This window comes from Daucus carota, chromosome 4 (genome assembly GCF_001625215.2).
Source record: "Daucus carota subsp. sativus chromosome 4, DH1 v3.0, whole genome shotgun sequence".
Classification (NCBI taxonomy): Eukaryota; Viridiplantae; Streptophyta; class Magnoliopsida; order Apiales; family Apiaceae; genus Daucus; species Daucus carota.
Window position 1 is genome coordinate 26,522,112 of NC_030384.2, and position 27,253 is coordinate 26,549,364.

General features: G+C 34.4%; 4 protein-coding genes across 5 annotated transcripts; all 4 read left to right on the top strand.

Moving 5' to 3' along the window:
- The first annotated feature begins 2,451 nt into the window (after nucleotides 1-2,451).
- LOC108217098 (glycosyltransferase BC10) lies at nucleotides 2,452-4,651 on the top strand. The gene is made up of 2 exons (XM_017389948.2): nucleotides 2,452-3,091; nucleotides 3,944-4,651. Exons 1-2 carry the CDS (start codon nucleotides 2,480-2,482, stop codon nucleotides 4,577-4,579), a joined length of 1,248 nt encoding a protein of 415 aa, XP_017245437.2. The 5' UTR covers nucleotides 2,452-2,479; the 3' UTR covers nucleotides 4,580-4,651.
- A 6,774-nt stretch (nucleotides 4,652-11,425) lies between these two features.
- On the top strand, nucleotides 11,426-18,492 carry LOC108218898 (rab GTPase-activating protein 22). Of its 2 annotated transcripts, XM_017392057.2 has the most exons (6): nucleotides 11,671-11,812; nucleotides 11,899-12,041; nucleotides 15,376-15,511; nucleotides 15,586-15,635; nucleotides 16,506-16,559; nucleotides 16,925-18,492. In XM_017392057.2, the coding sequence occupies exons 2-6, from the start codon at nucleotides 11,920-11,922 to the stop codon at nucleotides 18,162-18,164; spliced, it is 1,602 nt and encodes a 533-aa protein (XP_017247546.1). In that variant the 5' UTR covers nucleotides 11,671-11,812; nucleotides 11,899-11,919; the 3' UTR covers nucleotides 18,165-18,492. The 2 variants fall into 2 exon arrangements, with proteins under 2 accessions (XP_017247545.1, XP_017247546.1); XM_017392056.2 differs by lacking the exon at nucleotides 11,899-12,041 and having other exon boundaries at nucleotides 11,426-11,812.
- A 1,765-nt stretch (nucleotides 18,493-20,257) lies between these two features.
- Nucleotides 20,258-20,865, top strand: LOC108216690 (protein transport protein Sec61 subunit beta). The gene has a single exon (XM_017389519.2). It carries the CDS (start codon nucleotides 20,370-20,372, stop codon nucleotides 20,688-20,690), a length of 321 nt encoding a protein of 106 aa, XP_017245008.1. The 5' UTR covers nucleotides 20,258-20,369; the 3' UTR covers nucleotides 20,691-20,865.
- Nucleotides 20,866-21,009: 144 nt separating this feature from the next.
- LOC108215555 (benzoate carboxyl methyltransferase-like) lies at nucleotides 21,010-27,240 on the top strand. The gene is made up of 4 exons (XM_064091768.1): nucleotides 21,010-25,698; nucleotides 25,782-26,192; nucleotides 26,259-26,516; nucleotides 26,600-27,240. Exons 1-4 carry the CDS (start codon nucleotides 25,624-25,626, stop codon nucleotides 26,954-26,956), a joined length of 1,101 nt encoding a protein of 366 aa, XP_063947838.1. The 5' UTR covers nucleotides 21,010-25,623; the 3' UTR covers nucleotides 26,957-27,240.
- The last annotated feature ends 13 nt before the right edge of the window (nucleotides 27,241-27,253 follow it).

Consider the following 27,253-nt stretch of genomic DNA (forward strand, 5'->3'; position numbering starts at 1 on the left):
TCTTTTCACACGAATAAAAAGTCTCATGAATTTACTTGCTCATATGTCCCACGTTCGGCTATTATTTGATGCGGCCAGTTTAATATTATAAAATTTAAAATGAGTGTTGACATATATATTTTATAAATATCTAGTTAATTTATCGTCATGACTATCGCTCTAACTTTCTAATATTATTGTGTTTTTAACATAACATGCATGCTATTTTTACACAAATTTTAAGAATTTTACTCGTTTGAACAATTTTTTTTTTTACTTGAATTTCTATAGTTTTCCATCCATGTAAAGGATCAAGTTTTGAATCCCGACAACAACATATATTATTAATTCAAACACATTTAAAAAATTATTAACTATTATAATACACACGTGCATCACATATAGGCGAGTATATTATTAAAGCTAAACATGAAATATAAAAATATCAAATATTCTTTTGTTTGTACGGCACACACATATTATATGTATGATATTAAAATGCAAATGACAAGCTAGCATAGTGTTATGAAAGAAGTGGATGCTAGTAGATGCACTCAAGTTCGATTCGACAAAATTACAATTTTTTTAACAAACATTAGCCAAAAAGTTAAATCTATCTTTTTGCACGAATAAAAAGTCTCATAATTTACTTGCTCACATACTTATGTTGGGCTATTATTAATATATAATAGATAATAGATAGATTCCATTAAACTTTCCTCTGGCTGAAATTTTTGGCTGCAATTGAACAATAAAACGGTTATACGCGGGCCTTCTTGATGTAGCATGTTTCATTACAACATGGGCTTCTTTATTGAACAAAACCTAGCGAGTAGTATTTATAATAAAATAAGAGATATAAATTTATTATAATTAATTTATATTATAATATGAAATAATTGAATTGATAAAATGATGGGGATGCACTACAAGAAAAAAGGGTAAATTTGACTTATTTTTTCGGTCAAATTTAGTTAAAAATAGTTAATTTTAGTGGATAAAATTGACCGGTTGGTGGATTTTAGCCTTTTCGATCAAAAATAGTTAATTTTGATCGGATAAAATTGACCGGTTAATATATAAACACAGTATGTTTGTCATTAATTTTTATAGTTAATATATAAATATTATATCCATATTATATATGAAAATTAGAAAATTTCGGGATTGAAAGATATTATTTACAGAATTTGTTCCAATCCTGAAACTTTTTCTAAATTCCTCTCCGTCCTTTGTCTTTATCCGAAATATTCATGATTCTCCGATTAAAACAGAAGGGAACGGAAATCGAATCACAATCGAACTGGACGTGAAAATGCGATCATTAGTACTATATCACCTCACTCAGTCAAGCATGCAGACTTGATGAAAAGAAAATGGAAGGATGCAGAATTTTAAGCTAGCGATTCTAAAAAGAAAATGGAAGGAGAAACACTGGGTCAAGACCTAAAAAAGGTCAACATGGCCATTACATCGATCCCTGCAATTGTACAGATGGAAATGGAGTGGGTCAATTGTTTCCTCGAATGGGACGGGCGAAGAGCCTGTTTTCTCACGGACTGAATTAAGGAACAATTAAAGAGTTCAGAGTTCGTGCAGTCGAATCTTGTTACGGATTGTAATTACACGTGTTTTCTTACTCATAAAAATTGCAGAAATGACAGCAAACACTCTTTTTTTTCTCCCGAGCAAAAACTCTGTGTTTGACCATGAAATAAGTTGTATAGAATCTACTCCAAGTAATTGTTTATTGTGACCGTTTTCAGAAAGTCAAGCATTTCATTTCAGTATGATTAGTACTCAAGTAACTGACTAATTGCCTAATTGACCACTAATTGTCTCCTTTTTGCTAAATAGGAGTCCTAGTATATTTATTGTTCAGTATACAATGACTTTTCTTAGCGTAATCGGTATCAAAGTTTTGTTAAGAAACACCACCCACAAAGTTTGTTTATGCAAATTGCGAATTATTTTTACTTAATTAACATTACTTATGTTAATGCTTATAGATGTGTCCACATTACACCATCCTTTTCTTCTTCTGATCTCTGCGACGAGTAACATTTAAATTTGTGTAAAATATTTTTTTAACTCCTATTTAAATTTCATAACAAGATTAACTTAGAGATGGCGTTCAAATTATATTGCATTTTACCGGGTTATCAAAAATTATGGTTTTATATATCGGTTCTCTCTTGAGCGCGACCATTTATATATATTCTATCAATTTACTCACGACTTATTCAATGTATTCAAAGGCTGGTAACACAAAATTGAAGTTTTGCCCAAGGAATAATTAACATGTATGAACAGCGAACAGTACTAAATGTATAAGAAGAGCTCGAGTGTCTGTGTGTGCGTTCATATGATCATATCTGTAAATTACTTAAACTTACGCGACCCTCTGTCAACTTGATTGTATATATAAAATCAAACAATTCATAACATAAACTCAAATCATTCCCTCTTTGAAAAATTTAGCTCAATACATGCAACAAAAATGGGCGAGATTAATCCTCAAGCTCCTCAGTCAACTTCCCTATTCAACTTTTTTCAGCTCAAATATCTTCTTTATTTGCTAATCTTTTGCCTAGGTGCATCAATGGGCAGCTTAAGCACTTCATATTTCGACAGCCTTTCATTCAACATACAAAACTTCATTTCCACTTCTTCATCTATTATCACATCATCGCCGTCATCACCTCCATTCCCTGCACCACTTCCACCACCACCGCCACCACGACAACCCGAAGAAGTAGTCCTCGTGTCAGCCGACAATGCAACTAGTCCTAATACAACATGTAGTGACAATTTGACTACTTCTAGGGTTGTTACATTAAAGGAGGAGAAGTCTATCATGCACAATATGAGTGACAAGGAGCTGCTTTGGCTCGCTTCTATGCTGCCGAAAATTCGAGATTTCCCGTACGAACGTGTCCCGAAAGTGGCTTTTATGTTCTTGACGCCAGGGTCTTTGCCACTTTCGCCTCTGTGGGAGATGTTCTTCAAAGGGCATGAAGGTCTTTACTCTATCTACGTGCATGCTCATCCTTCTTACCATTACAATTACCCGAAGAACTCCGTCTTCTATGGTAGAGCTATTCCTAGCAAGGTCAGCTAACTTGTTTCATCATTCATGTGTATACGTGTCTTTATCTTTGGTTTCTTTTACTAGTTTCCGGGTTACAAGTGGGAATTAGATTCTTCGTATAGTTTATTTGAATAAATTATAAGCTAATTTCTATTTTCTAGTAAATCAAAATAGGAGAAGTCAAAAATATTGAAATATAACATAAAATATAATATCCGCGTCTAATAACTTATAATTTTAGATGGATTAATTCTCAAACTGGTATCAGAGCTCATATTTGATAGAGGGCTTAGACTCGACTCTCCGTCATTTGCATGTTTCAAAGATAAGCACTCGATTATGATAAACTCTTCAACAAAAAAATACAATTTCGAACGAGAAGAGTGTTGAAATATAACATAAAATCTATTTGGTGTCTTCATCTAATATTTTAAGATTTTAAATGACCCGATTCTCGATGGAAAATGCTGCTACATTTTATGTTGTGTTTGGTTGGAGAGAATGGAATGGAATAGAATGAAATTTGTAAAAAATACTTGAAACTAATAGAGATAATAAGAAAGTTTTGAAAATTTTGAAGAAGTGCAAAATTGCTATGATGAGATTTGAGAAGAAATTGAGGATGGGAGAGAATGAAGCATTACATCTCAAATGGAAGGGGATGATATCTAGCATATGATGTAGGGAATGGAATGGAGGAAGGAATGAAATTTCTTAAAAATCATCCATAAAATAGTTCATTTTTCATTCCATTCCTTCCGGAATCATTCACTTCAACCAAACACAACATTAGTTTTAGAGGCTTATTTTTCCTGGTCTACTTATAAATAACTTGTATATAGCACGTAACTTAGTTATTGTCTCATGTGACAGCCATTATGGTGGGGAACAGTATCAATGATAGATGCCGAAAGAAGACTTTTAGCAAACGCCCTTTTGGATCTTTCGAACCAAAGATTCGTGCTACTATCCGAAACATGCATTCCACTCTTCAACTTCACCACCATTTACAGGTACCTCACCAATTCAAAGCTCAACTTTCTCAGCTTATACGATGACCGCTCAGGTGTCGGCCGGGGCCGATACCGACAAGGAATGTGGCCACCGATAGCCCTTGAAGATTGGCGGAAAGGCTCTCAATGGTTCGAAATTGATCGTGTCCTCGCTCTCCGAATTGCATCTGATAAACCATATTACGACGCATTTAGTAAATTTTGTTTACCACCTTGTTATAGTGATGAACATTATTTGCCAACATTGGTGAACATTTTGTACGGGGAATCGAATTCGAATCGGAGTGTTACATATGTGGATTGGTCTCAAAGGGGTGCTCATCCGAGAAGATTTGAGCGCGGTCAGATTAATCGTGAGAGTTTGGATCGAATTCGATTCGGATCGGAATGTATCTATAACGGGAACAATACAAGAATGTGCTATTTATTTGCTCGGAAGTTTCATCCGAATGCGTTGGAGCCCTTGTTGAAAATGGCTCCTGTGTTATTTGGTTGAACTTTAGAATCTATTCATTTATACAATCATATTGAAGACTTTACACATTCCTTGAACAAAGAAATATTATTGTTGACGGCCGTAACAAATGAATTACTTTTCCTTCGTTTAATAAGAAATGTTATATATTGTGGATTGCTGCTTATTTGTTACAACATAGCATGTGCGGTAGATTTTTATATCATTTTTAAAAACTAACAATATGATTTATTGAATAACATAACAATCCTAACACTATTTTTAACACTTGTTTTATGATTATATTTTATTTGAAAAAAGTTGGGGAAGGATTCGCCAAAAGTAATACAATCCGCGGAGTAAGATGAATATTATAGTGATGAATAATAAAAAGAAAGAGCGCCTATATATCTATACATGATTGAAATATTAAAAGTTTGGTCGGTCGGTACTTAAGCTAATTATGGGTCTACTTATATAATCATTTATTCTTTTTAACTAATTTTTTTCTTCATATTTTCTAACTAAGACACACAATTTTCTAAAAATAACATTGGACAACATGACAACTATTCATTTTAACTAAAACACATTATCGATTTAAGTGTACACAAGTACACAGCCTCCATTAGGGGTTGAAAAGCCGTCGTCTTTTTTCAAGCTAGGTGAGGGGCTTCCATCGATTTCTTCTCCGGTGAAAAACCCCAATCCCTTTGTTTTCTTTCATCTTCGTTGATTTTCTTTCAATAAAACCCAACTTTTTGGGTGTTTGTGTGTCTCTCCTTTTGGAGTGTGTTTGGTTTGTCTCTACTTTTAGAGTGTTCTGTTATGTTTATATTTTAATTATGTTTGGATTCATCCGATGCTGATCTATGGAGAATGATTTTATTGATGTTTTTTTGGATTTGGAAAGCCCGCGTCAAATATCAGCAGGTGGTAATTATGGCAATAGCTCACCTTTCACAACCAAAGATAGTTCATCTGTTTGAGGGTTTACACTTTCTGCATGTCTATAGCTGGTATCCGGCATGTAGATAGTTGGGGTGCCGCTCCTCCAATCTCAGTTTATGAGATTAGGGTTCTCGAACACTGTTCTAACACCGGCTTTTATGTGATAAGGTCAATTGTGATGTTGCTGCTTCCTGTGATGTTGGTACAATTTGGATCGCTTGGAAGATCTTTGATTTCATTTTTAGCTCTAAAAATGTTTAAATTCCATGTGTCAAAGGATCAGAAAACAAATCAGCTAATTGTTTTTAGTATGATATTTGTTTTCCAACCTGGTTATATGGTCACCTGGGGGTTTGTCTCGACTGTATTATTAGATGATTAATGAAATTGTTTTTCTTTGTGTGAAAAAAAACACATTATCGATTTCAGATTGCTAATTAAAAAACCTATTTCCTAAAAATAACACATGCTACATACCTATAAAAAAAATAATATTATATAATTATTAATAAACAACTGATGATACGTTTCAACTAAATACATTAGTGTTAATTTTAATTACTTCATATTATGATTTTAAAAGTAATATCATAGATCTATATTATCTATTTATAATATATATTATATATTATTGTTGTTATTATTATTCTATTAAAACTGAAATATTAATACTTTTATTGGTCTGTAAAGTTTTTTCAGCTAGTCGGTATTATTCTACGAGTCTCCTTAATATATAAAGTGTTTTAGTAAATTTTTATTATCAATTATGCCAAAAAATTTAAAAATTTGGTATGTATGATCGGTTTGTATTTCAATTAAATTTAAAAATATAGACGATAAAATTTTAAATATTAGACGATAAAATTTCAAAATATAGACGATAAAATTTAAAAATATAGACGATAAAATCGTAACCGGCCATCAAGATGTGGTTTCTGAAATTGAAAATTAAAATTGAATCATAATTATCAGTGTGATTCGGTGATTGAAGCAGTTTCGATTTAAAACTTTGCGGTTCAGTTTTGAAACCAAGTTGATAACAAGGATCCTTCCATCCTGGAAAGTTATTATATCTACTTGGTAAAGATATCCTTTTATATAGATGTAGGGAATTTCAGGTGAGATTCGTAGTATCATAATGGGTTTTTTGTTGTTTAGTTCATCTATCTTCTGTCTTCCTTCCTCCTTTCTTCTATATCTTGTGCCCCTTGCCTTTTTCCTCCTGCATGATTTTACTTAATAATCTCAGAAGAAGCCTCGCGGGTTCTTCATCACCACCATGTTAAAGATATTTTATAAGCATCTGCTCACCACCCTACTTTAGCACCATCCTCCTCTGAACACCTATCTCAACTATAAAGAGGTTATATAGTGGAAGATATATAGCCAACCAAGGGTGACAAGGTTCTACTTGAGGGACCTGTTTATGGTTGAACCACACGTGGATGAGAAATCTATGACTATACTTGTAAGTTTTCGAATGGGCTCACTCATAGCTTTAGTCATCTCGGAGGGGACTAGAATAAGGAAGACTCAGAGGTATGAGGTATTAGGACCGTAGAAGAAATTTGGCGCCATCAGAGGCCCCCCATGCGAGAGGGTACCCTTTAGGGGACCTAATTCTTGTGGAAAAAAGAGGGAGATGGCAGCGAAAATGGTTTTATGTATTTTGAATTTTCACAGGGAAAATGGAGTGGAAAATCATATTTCATACTTTCTTTGTAAGGTTTTGGCCCTTTGAATATTCCATACATTATTCTAGTTTTATCAGAATAAGGTCGTCATGGTGACGTGTGTTTGTCCATGCAGAGTCGTTACTAGAAAATATCATCTTGCTGCTTAGACTATGACGAATCTCGTATAGAAAAAAATAAACAATGTTAGAATTCCTAGAGTGTATGATTATTTTGCATTAAGAGTATTTGACATGGTAGACTTATTACCTATAAAATTTTACTCCGAAGTTGTAGAAGATATTATACTTGCTGTTTAAGAAAATACATGCGATATTTTGAAAGAAATGACATATATGTCAGCAATGAATTAGAAAGTAGGATGCAAGACATAATACTACCATCTGCTGTTTTGCTTTGCAGAGATAAACAGTCTAAGAAACGGCTTGGGGATCGCCAAATTTTAGGAAAAGAGAAATACATAATGACTCTTGTGAGTTTATATAATTGTTTCATTAGAAAACTTTCCAATCAGATATACAAGAGAGGAACAAAATTGAAATGACATATAGATTCATAGAAGTACTAACATCAGATAATCATGAAAGATAAAAATGAAGGTTTGAAGTATTGGTGTCTTTACAAAGATTTTATAGAATTAGTAATGATAATGCTTAGAAAATGGTAGATTGGAGTTGTAAGTTGTTTGATAAATAGGATTGTCTGGATATTTAGTGCACGTTATTCATCTAGACTTATTTTAACGATATTATAATCATGGAAATATTCGAGAATGAATTACTCTACAGCTCCCACATTTTTAGTCCAACATCCTCATAGTTCTCTTCATTTCTTTGCATTGTTCATTTACAGATTTAGTTTGTGATTCTCTTATTCACTTATAAGTTTTAAGTTCATCAGAATCCGCGCCAACTTTGTAAACTCGATTAAATTACTTGACCAGACCATGAGAGTTTTAAAATTATGACACATTATATTATTTTATATTTTGTGATGTATCTGTAATTAACTGAGTAACTTCAAATTTTTGTGTATGTTAGCTCGATACATTCCATCCTTGATACACATGAAAGGCTCACAATTACCCATAATCTTTAACAAAGATTGAGGTTGAAAACATAATTATGCTATTGTTGTAATATATGTAATTGACGATTTTTGATATATACAAGTCTTATTACGTAAAGGCAAATATCCTAGTGGTGCTCTCATGGATGCATTTTGGAAAGCAGTAACTACAACTCACCAAAAAGCCTTCAAGTCTGCAATAAAATTATTGGAATGTTCCTCCAAGGGTGCATTTGAGAAAATCAATGAACTTGATCCTGGTGTGTGGTCCAAGGCTTTCTTCAAGACACATTCACTAACTGATTCTCTTGGGAATAATATTAGTGAATGTTTCAACTCCTGGATTCTCAAAGCAAGGTACATGCGCCTTATTAATATGCTCGTCAAAATACATGATATGATAATGACAAGAGTGCATGGAAATAGGGATAAAATGGATAGAAGAGATTGAATACTTGTTCCTAAAGCTTAAAAAATTCTGGATCAGGCAGTGAAAGACTCATGTGGTTACTCTGTGCTTTAGGATGGGAGGGAAACTTATGTAGTGAAAATGGTACTTCATGTTATTGAATTTGAGAAATAGAAGTTGTTCATGTAGATTCTGGAATTTGATAGGAATACCATGTACTCGTGGGGTTGTTGCAACGACATATTTGAGATGTTATTCTCACTACTGGATGTAACAAGGGGGGAAGGATTCTGGGATGCCCCCATTGATTGTCAAATAACTCAAGGGTAGGCCTAAAATGATAAGAAGAATAAAGGGTTGGGAAGGTGTTGTCTCTAGTGGTAAGAAGGCCAGACTTAGCTTCTCAGGTAAAAAAATGCACTGTGGTCTGTGTAGGAAGGAAAGTCACAAGAGAAATAAATGTCCTGATAAACACATGTATCTAGAGCAATCAAAGGATGAAATGGTGAGTCCACAAAGAGAAGTAGCCTGGTTCTGAGCCTATGGAAGAAGAAATTGTAGAGGTGCACTTACAATAACAGGAAATCCTAACTGGTGAGGATAATCTGATGAATGAGGCAATGTCACACATGGAAAATACAGTTGCACAGGAAGATGGGCCTAGCAAAGGGTTGAAATTTTTAAGATTTTTTTTTTCATGTTTTATGATTACTTTTTCTGCATATTGTTTTACTAACTTACGTATTGTATTGTGTTTAATAGATGCCAACTCCTAATCTGGTCCAACTCACAAGTACTGGATGCACACCACCAACATCAAAACCTCCACCCGTTGCACACCAGCCAAGAAAAAAAATAAGAGAGTTTGTCAAGTCTTTGGCAGCCCCAAGACCAAAAAAGCAGTGATCATGCTACTTTAAATATTTAGAATAAGATTATGCAACGGAAATCTTTTGAGACATTTTGTCCAATACATTGTGATATGTTCACAGCTTTCCACTCTTTTGAGAATTTATTGAATATTAGTATTGATCTTTGTAATGAGAATCTTTTAAATATCAGTATTAATGTTCAATCTCTATTTTTATTATATGGTCAAGTTTGGTTCTGTTTTTTTATTAGCAACACACATCACACAACATTCAACATGGGAAATCCATAAGATTCATAAACTTCCATTACATAATATTTTTACTAAACAGAAATACCAAATTCATAACATCCATGACACTACTTGAAGAACCTAAGAACAACCCAGGCTATGATCATAAGCGATACCAACTTCTTCATTTTGCTGCCATCTCTTTTGTTGTGGATCGAAGCTGTCAACTCATCAGTTTTCTTACGAATGGACATACATTCTTTGTTCAAGACCACCTTCTTTTTTTGGACAAAACATACTCTGTTATAGCTTTTTCAAGTTGGTCATCTTTGGCTCTCAGTTTTGTCTTCAATTTTTGAACCACCTCTCTTGCTCTTTCTTTGTATGGGGGATTAGCCCATTGGAAAAAGTTATATTTTTTTTACTTGCATCCAAATCAAAATGGGTCGAGGTTAGCTTAATACAGTTAAAGACTAAATCAAAAAATACAAACAAAGTATACGTGCCTTGTATTGACTGCAACAGAAAAACCTTCTTCCCGGGTCCAATGTCCCTTATCTCCAAGTTTCTTGAGATGGAGCCAAAAGATCACACCTACATTTGATAGCATTTTAGCGATATTCCAGTTCAAAGTTGTAGTGTTTATGGGTCGTGAAGGAGTTGCTACTTATGCCGAACGGATTTCTAATTGGAGAACTATTACTCTTTTTATTCGACATAAAAGATGGAAGTGGAAAGGGGAAGAACCCTAATTGAGAGATAAAAATGGGGGAAATGAAGATTGAATGAGATAGTTAACAACTGGGTCGGTTGTTAAAATGCCCAGTTGAGATGGTAGCAACGTCAAACTACTCACTCTGCTTTCCATCCAATTTTTTACGTCGTTAACAGCAGGTGATCCTTTTGAAAAGTTTTAGGCGAAAAGTGAGTTGACTACAGTTTTTTGAGTCGGATGACCCAATTAAAAGTTAGTATCGAGTTCAGTGACCTAAATTCCATTTAACCCTAAAATAATAACATCCAAAAAACAGACACAATTGATTATAAGGTATTTAACAAGAACTAATATAAAAAGAATTAGAACTTGATTTTATTAAAAAACTGGTAAATAAGAGATATGGTGGAAAAGAGGAGAGACCTAATTAGGGAAGAAAATAAAAATTAAAGAATGGAAAGACTAGAACTCTAATTTTGGAAGTCGACTATGCAAACCCAAATATCATCCATAGCTCAACTATTCCGTAATATAGTATTATGTATTGAAAAAACTTGGTGTACATAATTGTGTACAAAATTTTGTACATAATGACATGCGGTGAGTTTTAATTGGAATAGACCCATACCCATATATTTCAATCAAAAACTCCAATTAGAACCCATCATATCAATTGTCATGTCATTATGTTCAAATTTTTAGGACACAATTTTGTGTACATATACTCATTATGTTGGCGTTGAGTTATAAACGAGAAAGAAAGCAAGTGAAAAGAATTAAAATTATGTAACCTCTACTCTTATTTGTACTCCCGAGTTTTTTATACGGACGAAAGCAAATAAAAATAGATATAATTATAACTTAATTTCACTCCAAAACTTTCACTCAAAAAATGAAATGAAAATGAAAATTTATCAGCTTTCACCTACATTCACTTTCTAAGAAAAACTTAAGAGCATGGTCTTATTTCTCATTGTTTATGACGAAAATTTCACTGGAAAAGGTACGTGATCAGATCTCACCTCGCAGTGCGAGGAGGAGGGATAAATCCGTCAATTAGAAAAAGTTAAAAAACACTCTCTCTGGACACCCATTCTCATTTGAAGCAACACGTGATGCTCTCTCTCCCCTTCACCACCGGTGCTAATGCTGTGAAAGACCTATCCATTTACAAACTAAGCGCGAGATTCATCGACATCCTCGCCGGCGAAGGCGGCGCCGGCGTCGGAACTGTCGGAATGTGGACCGACTCTTCTAATCCAAACGCCTCTGTAGTTGTCGCCGTCACTGCCGTCGCCGGAATCGTAATAGCCGCCGCCGTGTTCTACTCTAATAGGTAAACACTAAACACTACAATACTTACACATATATAGATAGTCACATATATAAGTACACGCTATAAACCCTAGATTTATGATTTAGTAACTAGGAAGTATAAATTAAATGAAAGGACTACGGCGAAGTAAAAGTTCGTCGAAATCATCTTCGTCAGCGTCTCGGAATCAATTGAGATCACTTTTTGTTGTTGCTTCGTCCTCACCCGCCTCCATTTCTTCTTCTGATCGGTGAGTTTTTTGTTCGCTTTCGATTTCTTCTAGTAGACACTGATTCAGCTCAAGCTTAGCTAATTCTCGATGTTTTTGTTCGGATCTCTTTTTCAATTGTGACATCTTTTCACTACTGCTTTTCTTTTCCGAATTAGGTTATCAAACAGTCGAAGAAGAATTTAACTAATTTTAATATTTTGTTTTGATTTCCATAATTAGGAAAACTCTTTTAACAGCCTAATATGTATTTATTCTACTATGTTTTAGTTATTGATTTGTTCTGCTTGTTTTGGTTGCTTTTTCAGTTGTTCAGTAGTAGTGATAAGTCAGTTGATGTTATCCATGTTCGCTAGATGCTTCTAAATTGGTTATACGTTTGTTCCTTTTCTACATTTCTTTTTTGCTTTGATTTAGACAGTATGAGATGTATGCTTGTGATAGCTTTACCTTGAATTGCCATTGTGCTGTGTTATGCGGAACACTTTGAGTTGTAACGGACTTTGCTTAAGCCAATAAATTTGTATCATCTTATATGAATGTTAACTAAATCATCCAGATGAGACTACACATGTAAGATATTTAAGTTAACCCTATTAATTGTGAAGGCTTCTTAGATTAATTCCAAACACCAAAATTGTCTGTTGAGCTCTTGCATTACCTGTTTTGGTACTTATACCAGAACAGAAGATGGGATGCTACATAAATATATTGGATTGCACTAGAAGACACTATAGCTTGATGGTATTGTTTGGAGAGATGTGATAAAATAATCTACGACTTTACATACTAAGAAGTTGTACATATATCAGTAGATCATTATTAAAAGCTGTGATTGAGGAGTGTACCTTCCCTTTTTTTTTGGATAATTAAACACACTCACTTACCAATCTTGTCTTTGACAAGATTTTGGCAAGATTTGAAACCTTAACCTCCAGTAAGTGGAGCAAGGAGATACCATCTGCCCAAGAGGTGTACCTTTTGTTTTACATATAGTCATTTAATTGCAATTTACATTATTCCAGAAAAATAAGAAACTCTTTTGTCACAGTTTTTGTAATTTCTATACCAAACGAAGCTTTACCTGGTTGGGTTTGGAATGAAACGGAGGTTGGAAGGTATTGAATAGAATAAATGGGATTAGAGGTGGAAAAGTAAGATGGAGGAGGTGAGTTTGGAGATGATAAGAGTGTTAAAATTTTATTAGTTTTTTGAAGAATATGACTTATGAGTGGTAGAAATGAATGAACATTTCTAACTTCCAATTTTGTTACATTCCATCAAACCAAAAGCAAAACTAGTTTGTTGTTTAATTCCTATTGTCCTTGTTGATTCAGTTGCATATCCTGTTCTCCATTCTTTATTCGTCGCAAGCTTTAACAGCTTTTTTAAACACTCCATCTTTCTCATCTACTCTGTTCTAATTTGCCTGCTTTCTTCCTTTCCCTTGGCATGCACTACTACAATATCGCTCTTTCTATTTTAGTGAAGGAATGGTATGGCAGCAAAAGAAAGCTTAACAAAATGTTTGTGCTTATGCATTTGCCAGGACATCTTATAAAATGATCTTAAATTACCAGAGCATAGTACTAACCTTCACCTGAATTTGATTTTGGAGGGTCATTTATAGTGGAAACGACAAAAGGGCGGGTCACTTAGTTTAGTACCAGGTCACTTTCTCTAGACTCTATCATACAATAAAATTGAAGTGGTATGGTTGTATGTGTTTGAAGTGGTATGATTGTACTTGTATTTTTCCACTGAAGCTGAAAAACATGTTATTTGCCTGAAAAGAATAATAAAGATCTGAGACCTAAGAGAAATATTTGTAATATAAAAGTTAATGAAGAAGATTAAAAATTTCCAGAACTCTCTGGGGAGAAGTGAGAAATAAGAGAACACCAATCTAGCATCAAGAATCACCACCCCCTTTTTTTAAAAATTATCGAAATCTAGTTTAATGAAGTTCTCAACCAATACTTTAGGTGACAAAATGATATGTCATAGAGGGGATTCAGTTAAATATTGAGAAGATATGATAGAATTGGGCTGTGACAAGATCAAAAGGACAAAAATGCATCCTGATGTCAAAGGCTGATAGGCAGACAAGTAACATATGATGTGGCTCTATTTTTATAATTTTTATTCACATCCAAAGGACCAAATAACTTAACAGTTAAACTGTTCATTGTATTTACTACATCACTGTATAATGAGCATAGCAAAAGCGAAAACCATAAGAGCAATGTTACATGGGAAGACTTGGACCCTCAGCATACATGTTCATTAGTTTATACTATATGCACCTATAAATTGATCTAAACTCTTACTTAATACTATGTAGTATGTACATAAAGATTTCATATATAATAAAATCAGTATCATTTTTATTCTTCCGTCTTATATCTATAGTCAAGAGCTAAAATAAAAATAATCAAGTGTTCTATAAGAATCTGAATTTCTTTTCTGTGAATAATAATGTCAAAAATTGACACACTCTCGTAAAGTTTCAATCTGAACCATGGGTGCAGTACTCAATCTGATGAATATTAATAAATTACCTTATTTACTTGTATAAAACTATAATGTTATTAATTTTATAATGAGTTTGTTGCTTTACGTATGTGCTGAACCTATATGAGATGCAAAGGATTTCTACGGTGAATGTATAGAGGGTATTTTTGCAATTGCAGAACCTATATTCACTAGGCCTGACAATCTGACACGTGACACGCTAACATGAAACAAAACAACACGAGAAAAATGGATATGGGTTTTGATTTCGATACACGAAACACGGAAGTACAAGGACACGAAATTACACGATAGATTTCTTATCGGATATGGGTTTTCATTTTGAGTACACGAAAGTTCATGAAATATTATAAATATAATTAACCCATATAATTTTATTTTTTATATGTTATAATATATTAAATACATAATTATGTAAACAACATATATTTATATGTATATGTAGATATATATTTGTATGGAATTGTATGCAAACATAAATATTTCATTCATTTAGTAAAGTTTTACATAAAAATATATTTTGATTAAAATTATATTACTAATATTTTTATATATAATGTACATGAGAAGTACATGAAATATACACAAAACGTTTAGAATCGGATACGGGGTTTATTAAGTACACGAAATTAATAACGGGATGGATACGGATTTCACCTTTAACCTTTAAGTACACGAAACATGAAAATACACGTCATGTAGGCACACGACACAACATGATCGCCAGCTCTAATATTCACTGAGATACCTTATTATGAAGTATATGATATTTGTAATTTGACTGTTCAAAAGCTTGATTAAGTGCGACTGCTAATATCAGGGGTCATCTGAACTCTCCATGGTCTCGTTCAAGAAGAAAACCTGCCCTGTCACCTGAGCAGTGGAAACTTCTCTTTACACCGGAGGGGAAATTTATTTGCGGTGGAGTTAAGTTTTTAAAAAAAGTCCGCAGTGGGGTAAGTCCAATTTGTATATTTTTCTCTGTTGTATATATGTTCGTGCTAATGTCTCAAATGACTTTGTGATGTAGGGTGTTGATCCTAGTATCAGGTCTGAGGTCTGGCCGTTTCTGCTTGGAGTGTAATTACCATTACCTTCGTCCTTCAATCTTTTTGCTAACTTGGCATTGTAAACAAGATATGAGATATTGTCAACAAACTTTATGACTTTTACTTTGCAGTTGATTTCATGCTTATCTGGTGTGTTTTCTGTGCATGATGTCTTATATTCCTCAAATCTTTTTACATGTACCAATATCATCATAATTGTTTTAGTGATAAGTAGTGTACATCTTGGAGTCGGTCATAACAGGAGGTTTTTAATATTATTCTACTATCACCTCCAGTATTCCAGAAACTTTGGGTCTTCATTGGTGACTAGTTTGTTACATTTCTCTATTACATGGCAAAGTTTGAGGGACTCGGTGCATTCAATTTTCTCCTTGTCAAATAATTAGCAAACATTTGGTCCGAGTTCCATGCCAAATCTGTTACAGGCCTCTGCTTACTATCCTATAATAACTTTTTAAATGTAAGTTAAAGCACACTTTTTAAGAACTGCTGGGTACTAGAGATGTGTACTTTCAGGAGTATGTGAGAACCGGATCTCCTATTTATATCATTTCTTGTCATCTGTACCCTGTCACGACCAAAATGTGCAGTAGAAAAGTTTTTCCAACCTGAGATCACTTGTTTTGAACGTATCTATAATTTTTTTTTTTTCATGTTTATGCTTTTTGAAATAGGCAATACAGTGTAAGGTTGAAGTCATGTGCGTGCGGAAGCTTTTATGTCTCAACGTTTGCATATAATTAGTAAAACAAAACCCATTTTTTTCTAATGTAAATCTTTGTTGGTAGTGTGCGATGTTGTGTGCATTAGTAACTGTATATGATCTTTCTCTGTGTTGATTAATTAGCTAATGATTTTGTTTATGGTTTTTCCTTTGCAGCTACGAATTGAATAGTTCTGAAGAAGAAAGACGTAAATTGAGAACCGAGAAGAGGTCAGCCTTCTAGCTTTATATCATACATTATTCAAGCTTCTTTTCTAGTAGATTAAAAACATGTTTTGACCCTATCATACTAGTCTATCCATCTATTAACATAATATTGGTATTGAGAGTGGTGTAAGGTATCAGTATTGCCAAATTCAGCAATAATATTAATTTATTTAAGTAGATAGTCACAAACAATGACTGTTTGACTCTACTATCAAGAAAATTGTGGGTAGACTTTTTTAGTTTGTTACCTTTGTTTTCATATGCATAAAGTAAGCATCGGTATTGTAGAGTTTGACTACCCGGATCTGAATTGTCGGATATTTCTAGCACATGTAGTAAACGGATCTGATATTTCGTTTTTGTTGCAGAAAGGAATATGAAAAACTAAGGAGGCAGTGCAAACAACTTCTAGATTCCAACAACAGTCTGAAGGTGAAAGAAAGTAGTGGGGATAACAAGATTGAAGATAACGAGAATCATAGTCATGTCATAGATTCTGCTGCTGACACTGAAGAAGACACAAGTACTAGGAATTCTCCATGTTGGAAGGAGATGAACCCTTCTGCTGAATGCTCAGATGATGTCTCAAGTGCCTTGCTGGAAAAGGATGCTGGTTCAGAAAGAGTCACAGATGTTAAAACTTCGGACACGGATTCATCAGACTCAGACTCGGACTCGTCTGTTGAAGTGAGTCAAACTTTTACTACAACAGAGAGCACCGAGGAGAAAGGTCCTGAAGTTGCATCTAATGCAGATTCTTCTAAAACTGAAAGCCAGTCAACACCGACCAAAAAGGAAGATTTTACCACTTGGCAGCGGATCATCCGTCTAGATGCAATTCGTGCTAATGGAGAATGGGTGGCATATTCTCCGGCACAGGCTGCAGTGTCAGCTGAAAGGGCTATGAGTTCTGCCGAGGCTGTTGGGCTGAAGGACTATGATCACCTTGAGCCATGCTTGATCTTTCATGCTGCTCGACTAGTTGCTATACTTGAAGCCTATGCGGTGTATGACCCTGAAATCGGCTACTGCCAGGGTATGAGTGATTTACTTTCTCCAATAATAACAGTGATGGAAGAAGACCATGATGCTTTCTGGTGTTTTGTTGGATTTATGAAGAAAGCTCGGCATAATTTCAGGCTTGATGAGGTGGGGATCAGAAGGCAACTAAATAGGGTTTCTACTATTATCAAATGCAAAGATTCTCGTCTTTTTAAACACTTGGAGAAGCTCGAAGCAGAGGATTGCTTTTTCGTGTATAGGATGGTGGTGGTTCTATTCAGAAGGGAATTGACGTTTGAGCAGACAATTTGCCTCTGGGAGGTAATGTGGGCAGATCAGGCAGCTATCAGAGCTGGTATCAGGAAGTCCGCGTGGAGCAGAATAAGGCAGTCAGCCCCACCAACAGAGGATTTGTTGCTTTATGCTATTGCAGCTTCTGTACTGCAGAGAAGGAAGCTAATAATAGAGAAATACAGTAGTATGGACGAGATAATCAGGGAGTGCAATAGCATGGCAGGACATCTTGATGTATGGAAGCTCCTAGATGATGCCCACAACTTAGTGATTAATCTGCATGACAAGGTAGAAACTCCATTTGATGGCTGAAGCTGGAAATCTGCGTGTATCTACTCTTTAGCACAAGAATATTGCTATGGTTGTGCATGGGTTTGTTGTACTAGTCCTGGGGAAGTGCAAACTGGGAAAGCAATACATCAGAGTGAAAGATATTGTCGAGTCTACAATGTGTTGCACCTTTGGCTTGAAAGATTTACGGCTATTACTTCATGTAAAGACTGAAAAAGATAAAAGTTGTAGCAAGGTAATCACATTCTGGGATCCTTTCTATAATGTGGCTCTTTCTTTATTGTCATGTTGTGATACTAAGTAGGCACATCTAAATTGGACAAAATTATCAGACGAATGGATTTGATGATACTCCCTTGTATTAGTCCCCACGTTTCCAAATTGTAGTCATATTATTGACTCTAGAGCAGTATTTCAAGGGGGATTAACGGATAACGGATAGTTTCACAAATTATTTGTTTGGAGTTGCTCTTTCGAAAGTGTTTTTTTTTTTTTTTTTGAACTTCTATTTAGAAAAATAGTTCTAATAACAACTGTTTTTTAAGTACGACATGCTGAGTTTTTGCACATATTTCAAAATACTTGGATTGTATGATAAAATTATAATTTTTATTAATTAATTTTGTAAATTCAGATTTTAATTACATATTTTTTCAAAAAATTTTTAAGATAACTATTTTAGTTGTATGATCAAAATATTCAAAATTATGTGTGCTTTAAATATTTTGGAAAAAAGGTCTGACGGCAAGGGTAGGGTTGTTAAACGGATAATTCGGATACGGATATAGATAATATTCGTTTTATTTGAAATACGGTCACGGATATTTTGAATAGATGTCGGATATTTTTATGACCAGGCTGTATTGATGATGATTTTCGAACCAAATTCATCAAAATGTTTAATAACCAAACCAGCAGAATCCCTGAATCCCACAAAGTGAAAGTGGATGCAGCTTACCAGGTCCCCATGGTACTGAATAGTGAATGCTGCTATATAAAATACTAAAAATTATCCAATTTTCAAGAGACAGAGAGAAAAAGTTAGATGTCCACATGCTTTAACCACTGCACTAGACGGCAGACGCCCATGCTAAAAACGACATGATAAATTATTTGTACCCTAAGTATGAAACGGTTTTTCTAGTATGTTGATGTGCGCATGTTCAATACTAAAAATCATGAGTTTGATTGATTCTTATTCCTTAATAATAGTGGATTCTCTTGCATATATAATAACCACACTACTTAGAATAAGCGAAACATATAAAATTTTGTGTTTAGCATATGCCTATGGGCATACACCAGATAAATCCTACGTCAAAATCACGGTAGCAAAAGAAAGTCAAAACTAAAGACGATGGACCCTTTGGGTGAGTTTAAAATAAGTGCTTATTTCTTAAAATAAAGAAGTGAAATAGAAGTGAGAAGCAAATTAAGACTTACAAGTGAGAAGTGAAATAGAAATTAAAAGTAAGTTAAGATTTACAAGTGATTAAAGTGTTTAGAAAAGAAGTAGAAAATGTGAAACAAAAACTAGCATTTCTAACTTATTATAGGTGCTTCTTAACTTTTTATATAAACAGTACAAATAAATGTTTCTAATTTATAAACCCAGAAGCCAGGCAACACCCTCGATATCTCCTTTCCCTGATCCAAAAGAATAATTGACATTATTCATCGATGAATGTCGAGACCTAATAAAGTTCAGAATCCCTATTACGGAAAAAAAAACCTCCAAAAATATTAAAAAGAAAACTTAAAATCTTAATAAATGAATTTTCAATCAATTGATTATTTTATGAACACCACCATATCTTTAACCTAAATAAATTAACAATATTACCTGAAATTTTCCAATTCTGAACGTATTAATTATAGAAATCAATTTCTAGCAGACAAATAGTTTTACATCAGATGATTTTTTCTCCTATATCTCCAAACAGCTAGGGTTCTAGTTCATTTAATACAATTTTTATTAGATACACTTTTTCTCGACAAGATTTATTGGATATTCAAATAACCATGAATATATCTATCAAGATCGCTCTTTTTGTATTATTATTCCGAATCTCGAATTTACATGTATAAAATGCAAGTATATACATCCAACTGAAAGTCTAGCAACTTACCTCATTAAAACAAACAACAGCATCACAACACAATCATTTACTCTCTCTCTCTCTCTCGATCTCGCTAATCTTCTTCCTCCTCGAAATCTCCGCAGCAATGGCACGAGGCTCCTCTCAATCTCAATCCACCTCCTCCGCGGGTTCCACCCGACCCGGCCCGGTCGGCATCGCTCCCCGTGGCACCGCCGCCGCGACCGCCGGCATGCGCCGCCGTCGCCTCGGCGGATCCTCCAACTCCTCCTCCGTCTCCGCCTCCTCCGGCGGCAGCAACATGCTCAGATTCTACACCGACGACGCTCCCGGCCTCAAGATCACCCCCACCGTCGTCCTCGTCATGAGCGTTTGTTTCATCGGCTTCGTAACCGCTCTTCACGTCTTCGGTAAGCTTTATCGCTACCGATCTGGCGCTGGTAACTGATTTCACTTCTTTTTTCACTATCGAATCCACTCGAACGCTTTCGATTTTATGATCTTGTAAATTTTGCTTTGTGCTACTGTAGACTTGATGATGATGAGGATTTTAGGTTCTGTGTCTCTCACTATGATGATGTTGATCCTTTCGGAATAATCGATGAGTACTGTTAGTTCTGCTAGTTATTGATAGTTCGCCATGCTTGCTTCGTAATTGAGGTTGATCTATGATAATCCTTTTGCTGACTCAGAATAATTGATAATTATTGTTAGTTTAATTATTCGTGAATGCTGATAGAATGATTACAGCTATGGGAACCTGGAAATGTAGATACTCGTGCAAGTAAATCGTTTACCTATTGTGTGTTTTCGACATTGTGATATGTTACGAAAATGAATCCAAGGTACATTTTTAATCTCTTTTTCTTTGTCAGGAAGGTACATTTTTAATCTCTTGAATATGATATATGATTATTATTTTTAATTAGAAATGACAGGGATGTAAATCGTGCTCAGGAAAACTTCTAATTAGATTAATAGTTTATCCTTATTTGTTCACGGATTGTGATTCAAGGAAACAGCTTTAGTATAGCTTATAATCAGAAAATATAATTTGTTACCATAAAACCTATGACTTCCTCTCTTCAAGTAAGTTTTTCTTTGTGAAGCTAATTCACAGAGATAACTATGGGGGCCTTTGGATTGTGAGTGAGAATGGAATCGGGAATATGAACAGGGCCATGGGGGTATGGGAATGGGTATCCCAAGTGAAGTAGAGCAAGTCCAACACTATGCTAAGAGGTTCCCTAAAAATATTATAAAATAATACTTCTTCCGTCCCACCCATTTCTTTCCACTTTCCTTTTTGGGTGTCCCATCCAATTCTTTACATTTCAAAACTTACCAAAAATAGTCAATGGGTCCCACCATTCTTTCCTTTTCACACTACTTTCTCTCCACTATCTATTTTTTATACATTAAAAATCAATGGGTCCCACCATTTCACCCACTTTTCTTCCCCTTTTCCACTATTTTATACCTATTTCTTAACCTCCGTGCCCAACCCATTCGATAAGAAATGGGTGGGACGGAGGGAGTATTTCTTAGTGATTTAGCACAAGATTTAGCACATGAGCTCCAATAGTACTCCCTATATCCATTCCCTATTATTATAATAATATTAAATTTAAATACTTTGAGATGTTGTGAAAAAGGAAATATTAAATTTAAACACTTTGGGATGTTGTGAAAAGGGAAATGATGTGGAGGAGAGAGGGAAATGAATATTTTAATGATAAAAATAGTTTAGAAGTGGCTAGCATATTCTAAAAAGCAAGTCCAATAGGTGTGCTAAATCAAGTCTTAAATCCAAAAATAGGGAATATGGGATAAAATTACGCTCCAACACTATGCTAGTGATGTGCTAAATCACTAGCACAAGCCTCCCCTTCCCTATTTTTAGAATATGCTAGCCACTCCTAAACTATTTTTATCATTAAAATATTCATTTCTCTCTCTTCTCCACATCATTTCCCTCTCTCCTCCACACAAAAGTTGTTTAAATTTAATATTATTATAATAATAGGGAATGAATATAGGGAGTACTATTGGAGCTCATGTGCTAAATCTTGTGCTAAATCACTAAGACATATTATTTTATAATATTTTTAGGGAATCTCTTAGCATAGTGTTGGACTTGCTCTAAGGAATGATTTACCCTCCAAGTGGGATAAGGGTTTCCTTTCCATGTCACAAAATTACAAATCCAAATACCAACACATGGGTTTGAGGTTTCGATTCTCGTTAACCGAGTTTATTAACCATGAACGGAACACCCCCTATATGTATGGAGTACGGAGCAAGTGGAAATTAACGTGTTTCATGATCATTTCCATTTTGCTAATGTGAAGGGAAGACTTGAGTATTGTAGTGTTTCAGTCATTGTAATTAATATATACCGAGTTTTAACACAGTCACGGAGTATAGTAGTGCTCCTACTGTAAATATATAATTTGACCTGCATGTTATCAGCCATCAAGAATGGAGACTCCGACTGGAGGCTATGTGTTACTGGTACTGTTAATCACATTCAATCATCTCTAGAATTCTAATTGCGACTGCCTACTTGCTATTTATCCATGTATGTTGTTATGTTTGATTTTGCTTTATGTTTGAAGTAATTTTGAAACAGGGGAGATTCTTAGGACTTTACGTAAAGACCCCGAGTCATTGTCTGCTAGGACATCCTTAGTTTTGAGATTTTAGGGATTAAAGTCTGTTACATTTTAAGGTGAGAGAGTTTTAGATTAGTTAATAGGGTCTTTCTGCCCACACAGTGGAAGATTTTGATTGGTGAGAATTTTTGTGCATGCAGAGGGGCCATCATTATTAATGGGATGGGATGAGAGTTGATTGAAATTCAACACCTAACTATAAAGTGATTGTTAGTGTGTGCCTAGGACACACACTAGAAAATCTGTAGTTAATATGGACTTTTGAACTTGTTTATGTTCTTTTATACTACTTTATAGTGATAAGAATATGGGTCCGGATTCGATAAACAACTGATTGATGACAAATGATAAGCAATAGATGTAGCATACTGTCATCCCTTTTTCTTTCGCAAAAGGGAAAATTATCCCTTCAAGGATTTTTTTTTCCTTCCCCGCAGCGGCGATGGTATGCTGCTAAGAATCGTTTAACACAGATCACTTGTATTCCCTATCCCAAATAGTTATATTAGAGGGAGTATCTCTTAGTGATAGTTATGGAGTTACTTGAGCTTGAACCATCACTACTCTCAGAAATACTCTAATCCGAATAACAGACGACAATATGATTATAACCTCAGCCTGCCAGGCTTCAAATTTTAACACGATCCACAAATGAATTTTGATTATGTTTCTTGGGGCTTGAAATGAGACGGAGGTTAGTAGATTGATGCGAGTGTTGGGTTTAAATGGTTAATTAAATAGTGGTTTAATAGATTAATCAAGTCATTTATTTAAATTTCGGTTTTTCTAGTGTTCCACTTATTGACTCTTATTTCTTAATAATGGTGGACTCCTTACATATACACAGTACACAACAAATTCTTTAGATTTTACTAATATTTTGTTAACCAGATGACATTTTATATCTGCAACTTAGAATGTAAAAGTATCATCGATAAATCATAAAAAACCCCAAATTTAAACTTATTGACTCTTATTTCTTAATAATGGTGGACTCTCTACATATACACAATACACAACAAACTCTTTAGATTTTACTAATATTTTGTTAACCAAATGACATTTTATATCTGCAACTTAGAATGTAAAAGTATCATCGATAAATCATAAAAAACCCCAAATTTAAAATTCGTATCTTGATGAATATAATGTTCCAAATATATATTTTCCGGTGAAAAGTGACTTGGACATGAAGGGATATTTTTACACTCATTCAGCCATTGTTGGGGCGTGATATTACGAATTTAGTTAAAGAAAACCATATTCGAAACCAAAGCAATTGGGTTTAATTTAATTACTATATCTTTTTATATTTCGGTTCTTTTAACAGGTTTAATTGAAATTTGGATATTTAAAATAAATTAAAACTTAAAAATATTTTTTATATTTATATTCAAAAAATGTATTTATTCAAAAAATTTAACGGTCCTGATTTTATTAATTTATAGAGATTTTATGGTATGCCATTTCGATAATTATATTTAAAAAGGCAGTATTCACACTATTTATGGAAAATCTTGTCTTTTTCTTGAACTAAATTATTTGTTAGAAATTTGAAATATACAAAGGTTATCATATGCTATCTCTGTCGCATTTAATTGTATACGTTTCTTTTTAACTGCTCGACACGCATTTCAATGCTCTTATGAAATATAGTTTGTAACTTATTTTTGAGATTTTCTGTTTCTGTATAAAAATATAACATCCAAACTTTAATTCAGAAAAAAAAAAATTTAAAATAGATTGCACAACAACACTTTACAGGAGTAAGAGCAACTCCAATGCATCCATTCCTTACCTATATTTGATCTACATGGACAAGATTTGAGAATTGAGAACAAAAATAGCTCCTCCAACGCAACTCCCTATCCTCTATTAATTTTAGGTGAGAGAAAAGTTCAACCCCTTATTTGAGGGATGAAAAAGCAACCCCTATATGCTCCATGTCATCACCAGCTCATATCTCACTCTTATTTTTCTGTTATTTATTAGTTCAATCTTTCTCTCTCCTTGAGTTGTATATATAAATTTAAAATATAGGAAATCAAATAGGGAACACCGTTGGAGTAAAATAGCTTTTTGATCCCCAATATTTTAAGTATCCATTAATATATAATATTTTAGGGGTTGAAAATAGGGAATTGCATTGGGCTTGCTCTGATAAAGTCCATGCCGCGTACCCCACCCAACGTATACTACTAGGGGACGGAGGTTAATACTGTGTTCATTAAATGAAATTGAGAAGAACAGAATGATAAATATATTTTAAATTGGAGTAATACTTTAATTATTTTATTTCAAATTATTTGGACCGGAAAGAAGGAATGCTGGTTGACTTCAATATTATGTTTCCCTACCATTTCCTACCATTTTCGTCGTAGAAAATCTACACAGACTTGTTGTAGATAGTCAATATTTTCTTAAAACTTCTTCATAATAAATTATTTCATGGTCTCCTCTCCTTATTAAATTTCACCCCCTAATATTTACCTTCCCTCATATAGAAATCATAATTCTTCGTTTGTACTCTTCCTCTGCCTTATTTTGAATTTGCTCAAATGAAAAAACTCATGTGATATCGAGTGTCGGCTTCTGGTCCCCGATAAATTTACCAAACAACAATGACTCTTCTGTCGATGATAAGCAAACCTCGTGACCAATGAACTAGAATCATTACAGAGAAAAGAAAGGAGAGAACAAAAAAAGATGGACTTGGTGAATGTTCTGCACATGAATGCAGGTAATCGCAAATGCAGCTATGCCAACAGCTCCTCCCTGCAGGTGCCTCTTTCTTTTCCCCCTGATCAATATTTATTTTTATATTATGTCCAAAAAATATTGAAACAATGCATTGTTATCTCCAGAAATATGTGATATTGAAGTCTGCTAAAGTGTTGGAAGACACCATCGAAGATTATGGTACAAACGGATTCTCCGAATGCTTCAAGCTAGCTGACTTGGGCTGCTCTTCCGGGCCTAATACCTTTTTGTTTGTTGCAAATACACTTGCAAATGTTCATAAAGCATGCGCGAAAAAAAATCTGAAAGCACCTGATGAATTTCAAGTGTTTCTCAATGATCTTCCAAATAATGATTTTAACATGGTTTTTAAAATGACACCCGCATTCTATTCGAAGCTTGAAAATGATGAAGCTCTTGCAAGAACTTTGAAGTGTTTTGTATGCGGAGTGCCAGGTTCTTTCTATACTAGACTCTTTCCCAGTAAAAGTCTTCACTTTGTTCATTCGTCATATGGTGTTCACTGGCTCTCTCAGGTAGTCATTTTAGTATACAGCATGCAATCAGAATAATTTTATATATACTGACAGAGTAGATCTCAGGTCCCTGAGAATCTGCTGGATAATAACAAAGGAAATGTCTATATTGCCAAAGCTAGTCCTCCGGGTGTTTATGAAGCATATTTTAATCAATATAAACGAGACTTGACGACATTTCTGCGCATGAGATCCGAAGAAATTATCCCTGATGGCCGCATGGTCTTAACACTCCTGGGTAGGAGAGCTTCAGATCCTGCCAGCAAAGATTGTTGTTATTTATACGAATTACTTGCTATGTCACTTCACGACTTGGTGGCTGAGGTACGAACAAAGATATAGCATATTAAATACTACCGATTCAATGTTGAGAAAATTTAAATTCAATTATGTGTTTGTTGTGCAAGGGTTCACTTCATGAGGAAGACATTAGCTCATTCAATCTACCGTTTTACACCCCAAGCCCCGACGAGTTGAAGACAATAATAGAATCTGAGAACTCCTTTTGTCTTGACAAACTTGAAACCTTTGAGGTTAAGTGGGATATGCGCGATGAAGATGAAATAATAAAGTCTGAGGATAGCAGTGGAAAGTTTATAGTGAAAACGGTGAGAGCTGTAATGGAACCATTGATTGCTAGTCATTTTGGGAATAGTTTCATGGACCAGATATTTGAGAGGTTTGCCAACCATGTCACTGAGCATCTCTCCCGTGGAGAGAAAGGTAGCTACTTCAATATTCTCGTCTCCTTGAGAAGGAAATGATGTTATCTTAGTTCATTACCATTTGTATGTGGTACTGGCAAGTAACAAGAATGTTGCAAGAGGCTAAACTCATGGGATTGCCAGCGAAAAACAGCACAACCGAAAAGGTACTATTGCAACTTGCAGGGCTATATTATATAAGCTATCTGCTTGACAGAGCAGTATCTTAAATATCCCATCTTTCTATTTTGTTGTCGTATTCTGAATTAGGAAATTTACTGTAAACATGGTTTCTAAAATAGCCAAACTCCGTAAAGTTCAGGATTTTAATATATTTTTTTTAACATACTTAGCGTT